The sequence below is a fragment of the Anguilla rostrata genome, chromosome 7, assembly GCF_018555375.3.
Source record: "Anguilla rostrata isolate EN2019 chromosome 7, ASM1855537v3, whole genome shotgun sequence".
In the NCBI taxonomy this organism is placed as follows: Eukaryota; Metazoa; Chordata; class Actinopteri; order Anguilliformes; family Anguillidae; genus Anguilla; species Anguilla rostrata.
The window spans coordinates 14713850-14734904 of NC_057939.1; the positions used below are offsets into that span (position 1 = coordinate 14713850).

At 44.8% G+C, this 21055-nt stretch overlaps 1 protein-coding gene across 2 annotated transcripts in view; it reads right to left on the reverse strand.

Moving 5' to 3' along the window:
* Positions 1–7319: 7319 nt before the first annotated feature.
* Positions 7320–21055, reverse strand: part of poc1b (POC1 centriolar protein B) — a 29408-nt gene continuing 15672 nt past the window's right edge. The window contains exons 11-12 of one of the 2 annotated variants that reach the window (XM_064343032.1): positions 8834–9022; positions 7320–7883 (exon numbers count right to left, since the gene is read on the reverse strand). In XM_064343032.1, coding sequence (XP_064199102.1) covers positions 7740–7883; positions 8834–9022 — 333 coding nt within the window. In that variant the 3' untranslated portion in view covers positions 7320–7739. Of the gene's footprint in view, positions 7884–8833; positions 9026–21055 lie in introns of both variants that reach the window. The other variant, XM_064343031.1, reaches the window with a different exon arrangement.

A 21055-nucleotide genomic window follows, 5' to 3' on the forward strand; every position in this document is an offset into this window, starting at 1 on the left:
TGGTACAAGATTGGCTGTCAGCTTTAGCTATGATGATGAAGTGTTATAGATGAGGTGGTGAGAAGCCTGTGAGGGCCCTGGACTTCATGAGTGGAGCATGTAGTCGTGAAAACTAATCTCTCTCTCTCTCTCTCTCTCTCTCTCTCTCTCTCTCTCTGAATTTAAGTCTGGAGTTTGTCCCACATACTCAAGTGTACTCTACATATGGCATTTTTGGACAGATATCACTAGCACTGTGTGCATTTTCAAACTGGGAAGATCAGGCATGTTGCTGTAAGTAAAAGTAAAAATGCAACAAATATTATTGTTTTAGGCATTTAGAATTCTCTCATGTAATCGCATTTATGCAGTGAGCACTGACACTCCACGAAGATCCCTGTGGTAACAGGCTTTCGCTGTTTTCTCTGTGATGCTTGTGACCAGGTGATCGAGGATGCTTTCACCCCATTGTCACCCCTTCGTCACATGCATGTCACACTGTTGACGCACTTATCTAGATTCCAGTAAGCAGCATTAGCCAAATCCGTTCAGAAGCCTTAGAAAGGAGGGTGAAGAACAAAACACTGAGAGCACGGTCATGTGCAGCCCTTTTAATCCCATTAAGTACACTACAGGCAATACATTTACGAGCCAAATAACTGGTGACTCTTCTGAACCTGTTTTGAAAATGATTAACAAAGTTGCCAGATTTAATACCTCCAATAAAAATGATTCATTTTAGTTAATTCGTATTGAGACTTCTCACACGCACATTAAACAATTAACCTTTAAAAAATGTGGAATTTGTTTACACTTTGTGCTTGTTAATTAATCTAGCTATTATTTTTATTGTTTACACTGTTCAGAAGGATCCAAAGGATCAAATGGGACCTTCCAACATTAGTTGACTCATCAAATACAAGTAGAGAGAAAATATATTTTTAAGGACCTAAATAAAACAATGATGGGAAAGAATTACACATTTTTAACATCAAGTCATGGACAGAAAGATAACTGGTTACAAATGTTTATAACAATGGTTAATAATAAGATAACATTAATTGTGAGTCATTCAGTCAGTTTTTAAAAAGTTCTTCATTTTGACCTGATATCCTAGTTATTACAAAAATATTGATAATATGAAGGAAACAAAAGCAACACATTCACAGTAAACAACTGAGCAAGGTGGTACAGACATATCTGACATGCTGCCAGGTTAGAGTCCTGCAAGGGCACATTTGAAGTTGGTGTCTTGTAGAGGTTAAGAGGCTAACCTTGCGAGTGAGAGTTTGCAGATTGCATTCTTAAGCACAGAACATAACCTGGATGTCTTGTGTACATCACTAGCTCTATATATGCTTTTAACAGGAAAAAAAGGAAACTTGTCCTGGTTAAAGCATCTGCTAAGCTAATCAATAATGTAATGCTGGTGGGCGATAATTGCTCAACTCGGTCAGCTTGTTAGCAGAAAAACCCAAATGTTCCACATTAACAACTCTTTGCCACATCCCCATGGCAGATTGACCATATGTCCTTACGACAGTAAACTCTTTCATCCAATCAAAACGGTCCATCTGTTCAGAGGTCTTGTGCGCAAATGCATCTTAAAAAGCCTCGAATGCTACTTAAGACAAAGCACTTTACAGAAAACAATTTCTGATCCAACTGAAACTGACTCTCGGATCACAAGTCAAATACCAACTGGTGCCTGTTCCAAAAAGGACACTGTTCTACTAATAGTCTAAGTTCAGATATTATTTTCAGTTTATTTCAAAGAAAAAATGTAAATAAGATATTGCATAAACCCTCAACCACGAACTGGAAAATAATTTATTTTCCTATCAGTCTAAGCAAATCTGAATGATAGCATTTTTAACTTCTTATTTTCATTGAATAAAATGTTTCTACCAAACATGCACTGATGGCTATTCATATACAAAAATAGGAAGTGAATGTTTCCTTTAATCGCTTGATTCAGGATATGGGTTTACAAGAGAGATTTTTTTCTGGAAGGATTTGGCTGTATACAAACACTCTCCACTTCCTGGCGCCTGACTATGGCATCACAAACTCACAGCAAAAATTGTGTTTGAGCCAAGAACAGGGACAGGAAGGTAACAGAAAGTTCAAAGAATCTGTATGGCTATAAGTACCTTTTACCAGCTTAAAAAAGTAGAGAGACATCTCTCTTTCTCTCTCTGGTAAAGGATGGTTGACAGATGGACACAGGAAATCTGGATGTAAGAGGGAGGCTTAGAGAGAGAGAAAGAGGGAGAGGGAGGCAGCTTATCTCAAGACATAGCAGGTCGCCGGGTACCAAATACTCCTTGCGGGGTTTCTCTTTGCAGAGGGGCTGTCAATCAGATGTAAAATGGATCTGGGCTTGGCTGGGATCACCTGGGAGGATTATCCATGGGGGCTGGGGGGGAGGGGGTGCAGGAATTGACAGTTACTTTGAATCATTGGGGTTCTTGTCAGTATAGGGGTCTTCCTGTCGCATCTGGAGTATGCTGAACAGAAGGACAACAAACTAGCCTCCGCTTCGTTCACCCATGAGTAGCCAGTAAGTGCTGTGCCTGGCTTACAGCCATGAAGGAAAGACAATCGCCAAAGCCATTAAAGCTCTGTGTTATCCTCAGGGCAAGTGGGTCAGTCATTTATTCATTTGGAACGGTAAATGACAGGAAATGGACAAAAGTATGGGTGTGTTAAAAGTCTGCAGATTAATCAAACAAAATGAAAACATTAGCCTTTACATTTCCAGGTAGACACATCTGGTAAATTAGTTTCACTGAGCCTGTACACTGTATGTGGAGCCCCATAAGAAAGCACACTGTTGAATACAGATGAATTGACTCAGGCGCTGTGGTTCTTTCACTCAAATTTTCTCTGCAATGCAGACTCGAATCCCCTCCAGACACATTGTATGGTGAAAGTGCAGTACTGCAGTTGAGGTGGCAGTGCAATATGCTGGTAAGAACAGCAGTGAAGCAATGCAGAATCCCATACACAGGAGATTGGAGGATTCGATCCTGGGTGGGGTGATATATGCCCTTAGGCAAGGTACTACACCTGAACTGCTTCAGCTGAATAAATACAGCTGTACAATATACAATACAATGACCCTATTCATGCCATGCCATTTTATTTTGGGATGGCCAAGAGACTGTAAACACATTCACAACTTGAATTTCCACCTTTGCTGTAGGATATCTTTTCTTTTCTGTACATGTATAATGCATGCTATTTAATCATATTAGAGATTTTCTTTTCAAGAAAAAAATATACTCTAAGAATATAACCCCAATTAAAGGTTATTAAATGTTAGTTTCCTTCTCCTATGCAAAGATCTGGGTGTTGGCGGTACAAAAAAGAGAAGATGCACAAGCAAAATGAATGTGTTGCACAATTGATCATCACATCCCAATAGATGGTGTTTCTTGGAGACAAGTCTGTGAAAGTGCAACACAGTACTGACGACAAAAGCCAGCTTTGTTTTCTTCATAATTAACAGATACTATCGTTCATACATACATAAACACATGCACATACTAATAGGTAGACACACTTTACAACATGCATGAACACACTCACAATCATGCATATGTTGAATAATTAATAGATGCACACACTCTCATTAACACGTCTAGATTCTATTACACTGACACACACCTACATGACACACACAGTGCATTAATGAACACACAGTGCATTATTTGAATTTCCCGAGCTGTGTTTGAGTGGCAGGTTCCGAGGCTTTCGAAAACGTGCAGGGCATGGTGCTGCAGTCCTGTCCCAGACAAAGCATTACAAACGCGGGAAGTTCCGTTGGTACTCATTGGTGCCAGAAAATGACTGTACCCACACTTCCTCCATGAAGCAGAAACAGGAAATGGCTTATAACGTTGATTTCGTTGACTTTTTTTTTTTTAAAAAGGACAGAAAAAATCTGACATTCAACTTACGAGGGCATCTTTTATCGGTGAAGCCTGAGAATCGGGTTCAAATTGACGAAGAGAGAAATTAAAAAACAATGGACAGAGTGAGCCACATTGACAAAACAACATGGCGAAAATTGGATTGACCCTGTTTCCCCTGTCCCCTAAATGGCAATAATCTATTTTCCTCCTGTTTATTCAGAATGCCATAGCCAGACTGAACTAAAGCAGGAGTCTTCATGTTACTCCAGTCTTAGCCTCACTACACTGACTACTGTTCGCGTGTAGATTTTATTGGTCACTTTAACAACCTTCTGAAACATTTCTGAGCCACTCTCTCCTTGTCTGCCGCAATGCTCAGATCTTCTGAAAGGGTTTGCTTTGACCCTTCAGCCCCTACTTAAAAATAATGGCCAATGAAGCTTTTATGGTGCTTGACCCCAGATTATGGATTGCTCTACTGGAGAGTATCAGGGCTGCGCAATCTCTCCTTTAAAATAACTCCTAAAAACCTGTTAAAAGCTTTTTAAACTTGCTTTTTAAAAGTTATTTTGCACTAAAGTAGCTGATGTTTGAATTTTCGTCTTTATATTATGCATATTTTTGACATCTTTTATCTGTGCAGTACTTAGAAAGCATAAATAATAAGCACTGCATAATGAAAGTTTATATTGCCTTTTTTTTTGACAGAGCTGGTGCCATTTTTTAATTACGTTTTCCATTTTTTAAGCTACATCACACTGAATTTCCTGCTGTTCCAGGAATTTTATACCATGATTTTTCTGATAATGCAACACATTTTTCACATATAAAACTGTGTCACTGTGCTCCTGTTTCTTCCTGAAGAAATATGAGATCAGAGAATAAATGCAAAGAAAAGTGACGTTAAATTGAGATGTTTAACCCCAAAGGAAACAAAGCTGCTGTGTTGTCATCCAGCGCTTGCTCCACTTCACACAATATTCTCAGATTCTCTTCAGATATTGCATTTCGTCTGATAACCATCTAATCAGAAAATCGTACTCCAGGACATTGCACGAAACATTGCTCAGTGGGGCAGATCATCTGCAAACATGAATGTGTCACAGATTAATCTGTTCCTCCTCGTTATTCAGTTCAGTGTGGAATCTGAACTTCTTATTTTGCAGCACTATATAAAGCAGTATAGTCTAGCATAGTCATTATCAAAAAAGAAACAGCCCCCGCCCCTTCCTTTGCTGCCTGTTTTAACTTTTCAAAGTAGATGAAAGATTGTTCTCAGAATGCAATGGCCTTCATTGCACATGGCACTTCCACTAATATGTTCTGCCATTCAGCAGGAATAGCACACTGTATAGACAATGGATTTAATGTAGAGCACGTTACAAGCATATTTTAATATAAAATGCAATGCAGATTACATACAATAATCAATAATACAATAATAAGTTGTATCTATCCATAGAAAACTAAAAAAATGAGGGAACATTATGTTCATGCTTTGCATGTAAATGGAGTGAACTGTGGACATACAATTCCCCTCCAAAGGATGAGTACACTAAACTACAGGTAACCCAAAGACTGTGCAGTCTGAGTGCTTTTTCATTGCTAGCCAAGTGGTCCTTGTGTCAGTGCATTTTAATCCTCAGGGTCCACATTGTAGAGAGAACGAGGGTATCAGATGAATGGATGGCTGTGCTAGAACACAAACAGTGCAATGGCTCCTTTGTTCAGAGAGCGGCTCACTCCAAACTGCACAGGAAGCGCGCTACTTCAACCGCCACAGACACCAGGAAGATGAACCGGGCCCGCTGCCGCTCAAAGCCTCGCCCGCTGTTGGAGACAGGCCCAGACGTTTTGTGGGATGTTTCCAGGACGTGTAATGAGCCGACGGGAGTGGCGGCGATGGGATTTCGTCCCCCTACACTTAACTCCACAAAGAGACTTAAGAGTCGCTTTGAACCTTTAAAGAAGAGGCCTCCTTGTCCTCCACCCCCTACCCCCGGAGGGGAAGCTCTCGACAAACAAAAGCCTTCCCAAAAGCGAGCCCTGAGAGTGGGGCGCGTCCCGTCTGCGCAGGTGCCCTCAGTCACAGGATATCCGCAGGACTAAGGACCCCGGCAGCCGAGTCAGGATGTGGCCCCGCCCAGCGGGGCAGAGGTGGCCAACTCTGCTCCCCCACCCACTCGCTCCTTCCTCTCCTCCCTGTTACTCGACTCTCTCTGTTGGCGTGCGGGCGGAGCTAGGGCGGAGGGATTGTGGCAAGAGGGGATTTCCTTGCAGGTTGGGCCTCCCTTTATAGTTCCAGGAGCAGGAAGAAAAGGCCCCCGCAGCCGTCTGAGGGGATCCACATCCAGGCATGTTTACCTTTCCAGAACCATCAGTCACACCCCAGCCTAACCTTACCCAACCCACCCCAGCCCAGCCAACCCTCCCTTCTGTTGCTGTGCATTACTGAAGGGGTCTGACCTTGGGGTCAGCATCACCTTCTAAGTGACTGACAACCTTTCTCTCTTTACAGAACCCCTCAGTTCCACAAGCAGGAAATGACTGAATTATTGCTTGCGTCTATCACAAAGCTGGCACGTGGTGGTCAGTCTCTCCCCACAATACTGTGTGGATGTCTCCTATAGGTTAACCAGGGTAAGGCTACAGAATTTGGTTACAGTCAGGACACTGTGTGATTCAGGACAGAAAAAAGAAAAGTGCAGCCTATTTGAATTTTGTTTACTGATGGGGTTCTTTCAGGTAAAACACAGGAAGAGTGTCATATGGGAAGAGTGCTCTTCCTGTGGATAACCTTTAACTTTCAAGAGGACAGTGAATTGTTCTGAATGAATGTCATTACAGTAGCTCCGTCCACAGGAACTAAATCGAATACAAACCCAGTGCTCCTCTCTGGCAGTCCCATTACTGGATTAGATGAAGCCTCCAGTATAACTGGCCAATCCGTACTGGGTTTATTTTGGTCAAAACAAAATAGTGGTTTTATTATATCCATACGTAAACTTAAGTATCTCATAACTAAGTTGAAATAAATTTTAATCCTGTGAAAGTGTTTAATAGACAGTAACTCCCATTTGAGTGGTAAGGCAGCTCTAAAGTATACGGGAGTTCAGTTGGCAGAAATCCTGACTGCTTTCCTGCATCACAGTGTGCAGAAACAGACTGTCTGCTCTGGCCTTCAGCTGCGCCCAGTCTGCAGACTTTGTTCCCAGTCAGCAGCAGGCTCTGCTCTGAGAGGAAGAGGAACTGCGATGGGGCGCTGGCACGAGGAAGGATGTGGTACAGTGAGCACACACATCTTGCTTTGTGTCAGTTTTACTGCTTCCGTTCAGCACCCAGAAGAGGAAGCCCGCGTTTCTGCGGCTGAAAACACAACAGCGACTTGAGCCTGGAAAACTACCACACTGAACACATTCGTATGATAAATTGGAGTCACATTTTATTAATTTATATACAATTTGAATAAAACCAGACGAGACAGACAAGGACAGACACAAGCGCACGGACTGCGGGTGACGGGAGAACGCATGCCGGTCACGCCAAGCAGATGCGGAGGAGGGGGGGAGTGGCGTAACTCGCCGCTGTGTACGGCGGCCCTGAGGAATGCGCCCACCCCCCCGCTGTCCAAACAAGCCGTGGTGTTTTCATAGCTGCAGCCGTCTTCCAGGAGGAGTTGATGAATTTTGGGGTCTCTGCCAGACGGGCAGAGGTGGTCTCCAGGAGATGTTGTTTTGGCCGAGCAGCTGGATGTCTTTAAAAGGAATGGACAGATTACGTGCGTAATGGGTGATCCCCAATTTGAACCGGGATCACCGTGTGGGCGTGGCGCTTGGGGCCCTACGCAGAGGAGCCCTCAGACTCGTTCTCCGCCGCTTGCTCTTCCACCCTCTGCGCCTGCACTATGATTCGCGCCTGGTTGTCCAGACACTCCTTCAGCTTGTCCTCTGTTAAGGACAGACGCTCCTCCAGCACTGCCACAGTCTGAAAGGGAAACGGACCCATTGGTCTGTACAGTGTTACCCAGTATAGCACAGCACACTAGAACAAGTTTAGTACTCAAAGGCATCTGATGGAGAACAGTTAGACAATAAACAGCTCTAATAAAGTTGCATGGACAGCTGGCTCAGGATGGGGCCTTGGGGAACCCCACATAGATCTGAGTGGGGTTTCTCTTGGCACTGTCTCCTGGAAGTTGGGGGAGGAGTGGCCTAACAGTGACCTTCTGCACAGTGCAAGTTACTGCACCACTTATGCTGTCAGTAGCACCACTGAAAATGAACTCAGCCATTCGGAGATTAGCCAAGCTAACCAAAAAGTAACAGGGTCAGGGACCCCTGCTGCTCACTCTTTCTTTAAGAGACATAAACCAGAGCTGGAGAGGGGGGAACTGAAATTACTGGCCATTGCAGAAAATCTTGTCAATGCTGGACAGCACAGGTTCCTGAAATCAATTTATTTTCCCTCTCAGATGTGCCAGATGTACCCCTCAGCTGAGTTCAAAGGGCAGAGGGACTTCCCACTTTAATTATGGCAGCCTCGGTCGCCAACAGTTTCCAAACCGCTACGCAGCAAACACCACTGCACCCAAGTACAGTGCAGCCATACAAAGGCTGAGCTAGAACCAAGGCCGCACGCACAGAAGAATACAAACACATGGCACGTATCCATGATCTGATATATCCCGAGCCTTTGAGGAAAACAAAACAATTCAAAACAAACGAGAAGGAAAGCAGAAGTAGAATTCCGGCTGGCTTAAGATGATATCAGCACAACCCGTCTGCCTAAAGAAGAACAATATCACTTTTCCTTTCAAGAATGATAAAATCATGCCCCCATCTACCGCTTCCTGTCCTGTGTGGGGGACAGAGTAGGATATGGTGAATTGGGGGGGGGGGGGGGGGGTTAGAGGCGGGAGGAGGGTCAGAACGAACCTGCGTCAGAACGTCCAGCTGTTGTACAATGTGTTCCAGAGTGGTGGAGAAGCCCCGAGGAAGGCCTGATCTCTCCTCCAGCGCATAGGTCCTGCTGTGCGTATGGCCCTCTTCCTCCACCGAAGCCTGGCCACTCCCACCACTGGCTCCGCCCCTTGGCGCCTCACTTCCATGGCCGTGACGGTCCTGCTGCTAGGGAGACGTACAAGGCTGAGTAGGGGCAGTCCAGTCGGGGCACATTCCTTCCTGTTCTCAGAGTCTCGCTGAAGTGACATTTCCTCTCAAACACTTCATCTTTAAATGGAGACTCTCGGCGCCTGAGAGCACTAAAGTTTACGCTGTCAACATCCTGTTTTTCACCATCGCCATGACAAATACAGGGTTATGTGCCACATTCAAAATAACAGAAATGTGCTCTTAAAGAATCATCTATAAGAAACATGTTTTGTCAAAATTTTGACAACGTCACAAGTGGTCCCTGAAATAAATAAGATTAACAGAAATTGTTGAATTGCTCATTTAAAAAAGCAGCATTTTCATAAATGACTAAGAGTGAAAGAGAGAATGTACAGCATTGTACATTATATTTTAGTAGCCTGTTGGAAAGTGTTTTACTCCTCAGAAGGGAGAAAAACTTCAAATCAAGGCTGACTGCATCAAATTATGGAATGTGTCCAAACAAACAGTACTGAGAATTTCTGATGAAAGATTCTCGAACTGAGATGGTGTGGAACTTCCATGAAATACACACTAGACAAAACAAGATGTGGCTCAGTGGTCAGGGTACCCAACTTGCCAGCAGAGGACTGCCTGTTCCATCTTTAAATGGGATGCTACTATTGTGCTCTAAGGCACAGAACCTTACCATCATTGCTGTAAAATTTCTTAAGTTTTGTTGTGCAAATGTATGCGTTAAATGCAAAGTCTCCCTGTACATGAACATCTGCTAAACAGATAACTCTTATCAAATTTAAACGATAAATTGTGAATGGCACAACAGCCTTTCATTTGAACTATCAGGGCCTGAGGGCAAGTCCACAGGTACATAGACATGTGACACTGGGTATTTTACTGTGGTCCCGTTTGCTGTCATTTGAACTTCACTCATGACTGGCTAACATGTGCAGGGTGGTTTTGGGTGAGGGCAAACGCAGGCCACCCTCACACCTAGTCCTGTGGCTGTAAATTCAGCCACTGGCAGGATGGAATGCGCCTGTGGCCTGCAGGTCCCCTCATTCAGACACTGTGGCACCAAAAAGGAAACCGTTTGAGGCTTCAAACAATGGCCCCAAGGCACTGGCTAACACCAGGGGGTCGATGGACCCAATCAGTGTCTGAATGGCAGCTCCAGCACGACTGACCAATCAAATGGATGGATGCAACCCCAGCTTCCAACCGTCAACCCTAATCAGAACTGCACGTGAGGTTCCATCATGAGTAACTTCTCTTAGAAGTAAACAAAAAACACAAATCTAATAACTATTTTCAATTGTTCTCCATATTCAAATTCAGTAAAATGTATGTGTATTTTCAAATCCTTATCGTATCGTGTTATTCCATTAATTTGGGCTCTACAGAATTCTAACTGGGTGTTAAATCATATTTTCTTCCATTTATATAAACTCAGCCATACATTACTATTACTGGTTACATACAAAGGCACAATGAAGTATTAATTTGTTCCCTAGTGTCTATATTCACTATGAAAACTGGTCCTGGATCTTTTCCTTTACTTCTGTTCTCTGGCCTACAGCGCACATGCACAGAGTCCCGCTGACACGCTTCTGAGGTCAGCAGGAACCTGGAGGAGCGTCCGATACGAAGGAGGGGAGATGTCATACATTCCAGGTTAACGTGAGCAAAAAAAAACACGCTCCTCAACCCCCACAGCTTCCTGTGCGCTGTCAGAAATTCAAAGCATCCCAGACCGAAATCCGTGGTTTTTCGGGGGAGCGAGGGTGGGGGTCCCGGCTGGAGGTGAACAAAGATGTCACTGTGCGAATGGGAACAGACACATCTGGAAAACATCTGCTCATCCCATTCGCAGTCAATGGAGCCGGACCAAGGTCATTTTTCCCTCTTGAAGGAAGTTCAAACGCAGCCAGACCGCAGCAACCGTGGCCTTGCTTTGCCCTTGTGCAAATCGAGGCTCCCTCCGAGAGACAGATCAGTCAAGGTACAGCTTAAAAGCCACTTAATCAAGGGACATTTTAAATGAGCCTAATTACAGGATGCTGTAAAATTACCTTAATTACTGGACAGTTTAAAATAAGTATAATTGCAGGACAGTTTAAAGACAAATTTAACTGCACAGTTTAAAAATAGTTCAATCACAGAAAGGTTCAAAATGGCCAATTATGAGAGAGATAAAAATAGGTTTCCTTTTCCGACCTTACAAAACAAGACGATGACCTACCTGATGTGAGCTATACTCTCTCCACTTAGCCAGGGTCAATATTCTAGAGAATATTAATAACTACAAAGTTAAGAACTGCGGTTTCTATGTTAAACGTGATTTTGAGGGGTAGGCTTTCTCAGCCTTGCCTGAGACAAATGGGCTTTTTTATGTGCTCTGTCTGTGCTACCAGCTACTTTTATGTAAAGTTTATTTTTTTTTAAATGACACTTGAGCAATTCAAATTTTGTGCATGTTAAATAAGATTGGCTGAAAGACAACAGAAAACTTGACAGGATGCTGTGTGGTATTAATGGCAGAGTCAAATAATTCATGAAATTGTGACTGTAAATGCTGCAAGTTTTATTTTATTTGCATTAATCTGGCACCGACATCCCCATTGACTCCCATTTATTCCTTTGAATTTGAGCTAGCCTGGTAGCATTTTGGCTAATAGCTACTTCCCTAAATTCTAATCATACAAGCAAACAGTGAACTCTCAACACTCCACATCAGTGAAAACCAGGTATTGGACATATCTTAGTTAAACACCAAAATATTCTGTTAGCAATGGTTCAAAACCTAGGTAGCAGTTGCTAAAGCAAGTATAATGTTGTTGACGATGGGTATCATGGAGCATGAAATGCTCATAACTAAGCTACTGCCAGTGCTGTGTTGCTCTAACACTTTAACAGTCTCAGCTAGTTTCCTGTATTGGCTATTTTGCCTTTGCACTGTTGTTGCGAAAATTAGGTCCTATTCTATTATTATCTGGTGCTCAATTTCCCCAACTCTTTTGGTACCGTCCAATCACTTCCAAGACTGGAATGTTTTACCTGGAATGTATTTGTGTAACATTTAGAGTAAAGCAGTCACATGGCTGTACTAAAGACAGGTGTGCTGAATCATGTACTAAAGTGCATGAAGCCTAACAAGAGAAGAGTATTTCTTTGAGATGTGATCTTAAAAGTTTCAGGAGCCTTTTCAGAGATGAGCTCACCGCTGCTCTGTCTCCAGACCTTGCACGGGGACGGGCTCATTTGTTGAAAAAAAGGCACGTTGGATCAGTCATGCCGACCCCCGCACCAATTGTGGTCAACGTGCTCTGAAGCACATGCAGGTGGGTCATTAGCTCTGTGAAGAATTCATCCCGCTCTGGGCGCTCATTAGGGCACTGCCCTGTAATCTATTCCGACGGGTCCAGCAAACTCTAATCAGACACGCCGTCTCGTTACAGCTTTGAGAATACTTATGAGATGCTTAATTTGTAAGGAAGTGGAAGAAAACCATTGTATTTGAATTTTCTGTGCCCTGTTTATGCATAAATGGACATAATAAAGCATTAATGAAGGCCCACGCTCATCAGCTTCTTTGTGCCTTTTTAAGGATCAAAAAGACTGCTCCAGTTGCCTGTCAGCACTGAATTAAGGGCCCAAAAAGGTGCTGTAGGGCGCCTGACACACTTTAACAGATGGCAGAATTGGAACCCTCTCTCCATCCCATCCTGCGATGGAGGTAAGGAGCAAATTCCCAGTCACAGGATGCCGTGCAAGTCCATTAAGCAAGTTTCCCCAGCACAAGGAGAGCCTTATTGAAATGAAAGGAGGTATGAGGGCCCAACACTGAAAGATTCCATTCATCCGCTCTTCTGTTTTTATCTCTCTTCCCCGGATCCAAATCCGGTTCCCATTCCTCAAAGTACCTGTTAAAGCCTCGCTAATGGAGTTCTTAATGGCCTCCTGGCTGACCAGAGGGCCAGTCTGAGATTACACTCCATCCAACGCTCCGGCTTTAGAAAAGGAAATGATGTGGTTCCTGGTAAAACAGTCATGGCCTCTCAGGGTTCTATTCTCATCTCTGCTTCACTGAGTCCATTTCAACAGCAGTCAGCAATAATGGAAGTGGCCAAAAAAAAAAAAAAAAAAAAAAGAAAACAAATCAGGCAACGTTGAAGGATCAACTTAATACATTCACTGAGGCGCATTAAAGTCCCAAGAGTGTCAGAGAAATGGCAAATGAGATTCAGCGTAAATGATCGTTAAAATGTTCCAGGTTCCCGGTAATGACCGCACACTTCCGAGGTCTGCGTGCTCAGATCTAACCGGCCGGTTGCTCTAATGACTCCAGCTCGTTCCGCACGGATAGCGCTCTGTTTTGGAAAAGCGGCAGGAAGCGGCAGCGAAGATCATGTGATGGAATCAAGAGCGAGGCCGCTTCCTCTGCGGTTAGAGGCACTCCCTCACCTCATACTCGCCGCCCACATGCTCTAGAGTTACCGCACACAAAAAAATACTGTATCCCAGATGTCATTAAAAAAAAAAAACCTTTCACAAGCTGACCTCTGACTAAGCGGTTATGTCATATTCCATTGTGATCGGGCAATCACCTTCAGCGAGCACAGGGAACGGAGATAAAAGTAGCACTGTGGCCCTGCAGTAAGCGCGAATGAGTGGGCGTTCTAACCCGAGGGTCAAGACCCCCCTATTTCAGGGAATTCACTTGCTGATGCAGGCACTCCTGGACAATCTGCGCCCACGGCCAACTTAATGAGCGAAAACATTGTCTGTGACCCAGTCACTTATTCAAATACAGCCTAATATACGCTCAGTATATACGGAAATAAAGTTTTTGCATGTAGGTGGCAACACTAAGTGCGGTGTTGGTGTTCAATATTTCCATTTACTAATGAAAGGTATACTACACGCGGGCAGTTTTTCCCCCCTCACATGTAAACGATGACCCATCTCAACCTCTCCCTGGACCCAGCTTTGAAAGCACTGGTGTAAGGCCTAAGCAGTGAAGGCGCTCAGCTCTGGACCAGGGACAGTATGATAGTACTCATGTGGAAATCTCATGTAAAGACAATATGTGTTTTTAGAGCATGAACTGGTTCCCTGTTTCTGGGGGAATATTACTGTCTGCAGAGCAGATGGATCAAAGTGGCGTTTCCACTTTACGGTGCAAACCGAACAGGCCGAGACAAAGAGGACATTTCTATGGTAATGAGAGCTGTGTGTGTCGAAGAAGACATCCGCCCAATGGGGCTCTGAATGAGGGAATTCCAGACAAGGGGGAAGACGCTGGGCGGCTGCGTTTTGACCCACTTCCAGGGCTGAGAGTACCTCTGTCGTGTCCGTCCAGCAGCGCGGCAATGAGTCACCGCCGCCCCTTACAGACCGCAATACCCAGAGTGCTACAAATACCTTGAAAGCCAGTCGGCCAATAGCACACCGCCTACTGTGAGAAAAATCCAGCATTACAGAACACATTACCGAGTGGAAAAAAACATGTCCACATTATGACAACATAAATTTGTAGCTACATTAAAAACACATGTATTTTCAAATGCGCCTAAAAAAAGAAGTGCAGTTTATGAATCTAATAAATTAAGTCCGTGTAGCATATAAAATATCTGCACTGTCTTTTACATTAGCATTAGTAAATGTAATATGGTTTTAGTAAAAAAAATACATATATATATCTTAACATAAGATAAAATGGCATGAGCCACAGCTTATGCAACACCCATCAGCTTCAGTGTTCAGAGGCAGACAGGTAATTTTCTGTTCTTCAGCAGCATGACTCATCAGGATTCAGTCATTCATTAAATGCGATTTTGCTCAAAACATTCATTTATGAGACTCATTATGCGTATGCTGGCTTGTTTGGATGCAGTCCCTTCTCCAGCAGGACGCAGGGTCAAAGAGGCGAACAGGTGTCATCTGTGGCATACTTCCAGGGGAAGTTCAGCCTCTTACGTAAGACGTCATGCGACGGTGAGTCACGGTAATAAACCTCAGATTAACCCTGATGACATTGCAGGGCGGAGACACAGGCTTTGATTGACACACATTATAGTCACTTTTCATTCATACTCCAGAATGAACACGGCACAGTCTTACAAAGGGGAACGCGTGGGCCCTTATTTATGATTATTTCATTATTATCGCAGATTGCAAGTAAATTTGCACTCAGCGTTCAATAATGATGGAAAATAAACATAAGGAAAAACATTTTGTCCTATGTATTAATGAAGCACACTGGTGAGCCCAAGGGAACTGAATGGCCTGTTGTCATCACCACACTGTTCCTATGTGCTAATAACCAACAAAAAGGTCACACCCGGAGCCAGCAGTTGAGATTTGAGAACACCGCTATAAAATGCTGATGCAGGCTGTGCGTAAACCAACCAATTCCGCCATACTGAAAGGTGCCCGAGCGATGAATCTCCTAATCTCCTCCCCCCACCCCGGGTTTGCCAGGTTACAGGCTCTGCGCCGCGGAGAAGGGGAGACGCTCCGGAGCTGATCTCAGATCAGCCGGCAACAGCGCTCTGTGGCAGATACAAGCTGACAGGCGGCGGAGGAGGCCTAATGCATCAGCACAGGAAACTATTAGCGCGGCATTACACGGAGGATGTGCGGCAGGAAATTACATTTCGCGAGCTCTCTGAGAACCTCATGTCACAGTCCTCCCTTTGGGTAATTGATTATTGCTGCCCTCTTCCTGCAGGGGTGGGGTGTGAGCACAGCGGGCAGATGGCGCTGGCAGGTTTGTGGGTGAGTGGCACTGTAGTCAGAACCGGAAGATCAAGCTTAGCACTCCTTTTGCAGCGTCGCAGAGCTCCAGTTAGCAACGTGCAGTCGGCTCCTCTGCAGCACACTGACTTGCATGTTTGGTTGGGCTGTGGAGTTTTCTGGGAGCTTTGTGAAAGCTGCACGGAGGACAGTTAGACAGGTTGCTCGCCCTCACTCCGTGTTTCAACATGTGAACATGAGCTTGTGAAAGGCAACAGAAGCTCATTAACCACTGTCCCAACGTGCGGACAGGGAGGGGAGGGCACTGCGATGTTCCCCACCCCGGCTTCAGAGCACGCAGCTGAATATTCAGTCGGTTTACACCGAATCCAAACAGCAAACGCACCCTGAGCCAAGCTGCTTGGAGTCAGCCATTTATCCAGTGAGGCTTCCTCAGGTAACAGACACGTGGGCATTTCCATAGCCCCGTCATGCTTAAAAAAAAAAAAAATTTTTAATTTTAAAAACTGCTTGCGGAAGGACAAAATGCGAACCAGCAGATTGCAGGTATGAGCTCAACAGGGGAAAGTTCACCCAGCGATAGAATTTTATCTTCACACCTCACACGAACCTCGACAAAGGGAACATCATTACCATAAACTCCGGTTAATATTCAAAGTACAGTTCTTGCGCACAAATAATTAACACCAATATCAATAAAAGTCCTTTGACAGAATTAGTCACTGGAGAGAGGGGCACAGAGGCAGTGGAGGGAGGGAGGGAGGATCTTTTCTCATTGTTCCGTCTACGCTTCCTCCGACAGACTCTCCCCGGCTAATCTTGTGTCAACAAAACGTGTTTTACAGTGATCAGCGGACCGTTTATCTGCGCAGAAACAGATAAGGAGGCCATTACCTGGCGACCTGATTGACTGCTTCTGAACACAATGTCCTGGCGAAGCAGCGCCACGTTCCGATCACTCATTCAGCTCACACCCCCGGCGTGACAGAGTGCCAAATATGGAGCACGGGCCCCAGAGAGCAGCCTGAAAATGGAGCAAAACGCCTGAAATTACACGGCCTCGTGATTGGCAGCATCTTCCCAGGAGACCCACGGAAATATCTTAGTGACAAATAAGAAGGGTGAAAAGATGCATAAAACTGCATTATCTATGTATTTATTTATTTATTTATAATAAATAAATGAGTCGTCTCTTAAGGCCTGACCGACATGTTGCCCATTCTACAGGAGGCAAATGGCCTAATACAAGACCCCCCAACATTGGTCTAGGAGAGCTGCAGTGTGTGCTGGATATTGTTGTTACTCAGAATTTGATTGATAAACTAAAGAAACCAATTGCACAGCTGACCCACCTCACTTAGTTTCCTGGGTTTGAACTGGTTGTTGTTGTAGTTCACCCTACCCACGAGGCCTAGGGCTGGGAAGTCCTTGGCTAGTACTACAGTAACAGCCATGCATTAGCATAGCACACATGTGAAACTCTGGAAAGAGAATATGATGGTGCCATTGCCCAGAATTAGAGTAGAAGTTGCATCATTGCTTAACTAAAATACACCACACTATGAGAGCCAGCTAGTACGCAGCTGTATTCACTTGTACGATAAAGACAGCCATAGCACGCTGCACTTTTGAACCTGCGCCCCTCCAGACACAAGCTCAGCTCTACAGTTATTACATTAAAAGGGAACAGTGGGGAACGCTGATCAATCAACAGGCCACAGATCAAGAGGGCTGCAGGTTCACATCCTGCTAGGAGACAGTGCCATTATGCCCTCACAAATCTTGTGGGTCCGGCCCTATGACTGGACATAACGTAAAACGTCAATTACATAAGGACATCATAAATGCGAATAAATGCAGAGACATAGCCTGGGAGAGCTCAGCTCAGACGGGCTCCTCATCCAGGGCAGCACAGGCTCTCTCTTAATGCCTCTCTGCCTCTCCCCGCTGCCTGCTGCAGGGGGTCAGATGACAATCGAACAGCAGCAGCGCCACGGGGGGGCCGGAGCAGAGGGAAAGGTTGGGGCCATTGATTGGCAGGGTACCCCGGGGCAGGGGGGGGAGGGGAGGGGGGCATCAGTGAATGTCACCCGCTCAGCGGGCGCCGCGCGGCACCGTCGAAAGGACCAACGCCTCCGCGGCGGGCGGCCTCTGTTCTCACCCCTCGAAAGTAAATATAGCAACAAGCGCGTTTGTTATTTATGAGGAGCTTCGGTTAGCGTCGCTCCTTCTCAGAAGCGCGCCGCTGGCTTTCGCGAGAGGCGGGCGGGCACTTCCTGAGGTTGCGGTGTTGGTTTTCAGAGCGATAACGGCTTCTATTTGCCAACTCCCAGTACGTTAGGCCACCTTTAATCTCCCTGTGAAAAACTAGGAGCATAAACGACCACGTCTATAAAAGTATATTCTCGGTTTTATTTTTCGTTCTGTATCATTAAGCCCTAGCTGTCTTATGACAAGATGCCACATAAGAATTCTTATTATTACAGAATAGGACCACATTACCCAGAATGGCCCTGCAGATTAAGAGAAAATCCGAGGTCTCTGAACAAGCTTTGAAAAGAAGACCAAAGAGCAACAGGGCCATTCTCTCTTATGTGTGCCACGCAATCAAACAGACCCATCACAAGAGCCACTGCTCATCAAACATAGCGGACATCGGAAGCAGCTGGACACCGTCTCCAGGATACCGCGGAGTGGAGCAGGTGAGACCGCGCTGCCACTGTGTAACTAGAATGCGAGCCCCTGTATCGCATCCAACCGACCCTCCTTTGGTTTCTGCTGACAACGGTGCGGTACTAGACTAATGGCGGCACTGATGTAAAACGTCTGTAATGTAGACCGTTCCCCGCAGTTTGGCGACAACACCGCCTGCGTTTACAGACGTCACATCTACGCTCTACCTGGATATCGAATAGCTAGTGAAATATCTGTTTTCCAGCGCGTTCCTGGAACAAGGCCAAACCCGGCTCAAACAAAATGTACCAGCGCAGTACAGTCATGCTTCAGTAGCATTATTACAAAGCAGGTCTGTGTGCAAAGGAATGATTGCATTGTTGATGTTTTTGTGAAAACACTGCAAAACATTTTTTTTTTTTTTTTTTAAACCTCCTCCTCTCTGCCCACACATTTTGCACAACTTGGTTTTGAGTTCCAAAGTTCATGGGACTGCAGTCAGGATGAGATCATGTCAACAACATTACCAGCCACTACACCAGAGGCCAACACCAGAGTGATTCTGAAGTCAAATCCTTCCAGACTCTTCTGTGCCAAAGAAACACAACTGAGCCAGGCAAAAAAAAGTGACCCACTGAGGAAGCTTAGCAGCCTCACTCCAAGTGCTCGAGCACTGCAGGCTCTGAAAGCCGCCGCAGCTTTGAATTACCAGAAGCGTGAGCGTCGGCGGTAAGCCGGCGCGTAATTCGGTTCAGGAGACGTAGAAACAATGAAATCTTCGGTTTCCCACGGAAAAAGCTTCCTTTTTTTCTGGTGCAAGCTGATTAATGCGAACGCAAACCCTTAATAGGCCACTTTTCTTAACGAGGGCTTAAAGACAGGGCCCCCTTTCCCACCTTTGTGTTTTCAGAATGTCCGCAGACTGCAGACGTGGGGAGTGCTGACTGCAATTAGAATAACCTGCCATTGTTCAGGAAAACGTTCTGGGGGAATTTCCAAGAAATAGCAATAACCTTCTAAGTAATATACAGAACAATACAGTTTGAAGGCATGAACTTCATTTCTAATGCATTTGCTGATGAAAGGCACTGTTATTTAAAAAAAATATCCCCAGGCAATATTAGGCACAATGCATCTGAGTATTGTAATAAACACTGTTGCTATATTAAACACTGCCAATCTGGTACAGTATTTTGCCTATACTGAACCCAGAATATTAAAATTTATGAGACACAGCGTTTCAGCATATTTGAATATCTAACTGCATTATCAGAAACCCTGTGTAGGGGACCTCAATTTGGCAGAAATATTTCCTTTTAATTTACTATAAAAGTGTATTTGTATTCAGATTTACCACTAGTAAATAACACAGCAGAATTATCAATGTAATATTAACTTTATCCGAGTCCAATAGGGACCATGTGTAAATGTACATGTAGATTTATAAGTACTCTATCAGAGTAGATTGCACAATTTGCAGTGCATAATACCAGTCTTAGTACTATACTGCAATTAGGAATTAATTGTGCATTCATATTTTGTGTAAGAGCGCTTGCTGTTCCTTTATCCACAGGCTCCCAATGGAAGGTATGATAGCACTGAGGAGAAAAATGAAGTCCTGCTACAGAGAGGAAGTTCATTATACAGTGAGCAGCCAAAGCAGTCTGAGCCGATTCCGCTCCCCCTCCCCCTCCCCCTCACCCCCACCTCCGCCCCCGCCTCCAGAGAGCCGCCTGACACATTGGAAAAGTGTCAGAGTGCCTTCGCCCATCAAATACATCCGCTTCTCAAAAGGTGAGAAATGCAACCCCCCCCCCCGACACACACACACCCGCGACACCTAATAATAGACCCCTGGGGAGCAGAGAGAGGCAGGGGGCACTTCCTAAATAAGCAGATAGCGCACAATCGGCAGGAAGAGGCCCACCGTGAGAGTGTGGCATCTCAGCCATGTGATAAAGCATCAGCATGAATTTTGACACCCGGCTCCTGCACCTCCCGCCCCCTCGTTTTGACTGACAGACGGAGGGGGGTAGGGGGGTGGGGAGCTGGAACCACTCTACCGCTTTCTACCACCTTTTACCCCTCAGGAAAATGGCAGCACATTCCTGAGGACTTTAGTATGGAGATGAACTGATCCTGGATCAGCAGAGGGGTGAAAGGTCATTCGGGGTCAGCAGAGGGGAGGGGAAGACACCACGGAAGGTGAAAGAGCAGAGTTCTACACTGCTAGCAAAATGTGAATTACACTTCAGAATTGAATTCAGGGGCACTGGTACAAGAGGATATTTGGACCTGTGCCATGCTCAAGTCTTTCAATGTTCAATTCATTAACTTCAGGGCTCTCCCTGCATTGGAAAATCTTGGGCAGGCCAACTAAAGAAAAAATTGAAAATCAAACTATGCTGAAAAATTTCATTTAAATTAAAGTCTATTTTAGAAAGAAAATGTAACCTAATACACGTCTGGCTTATCCTGCTATAACATAAGATATATTTATAATTTGTATACTTCAATGGAAGGAGTATGTAAAGGCCACCATACACAGACAATATTTTTAGGCAATGTAGATGGGCAATATTGCCTGGCTGTGTTGTTGAATAAAACTTTTCACAA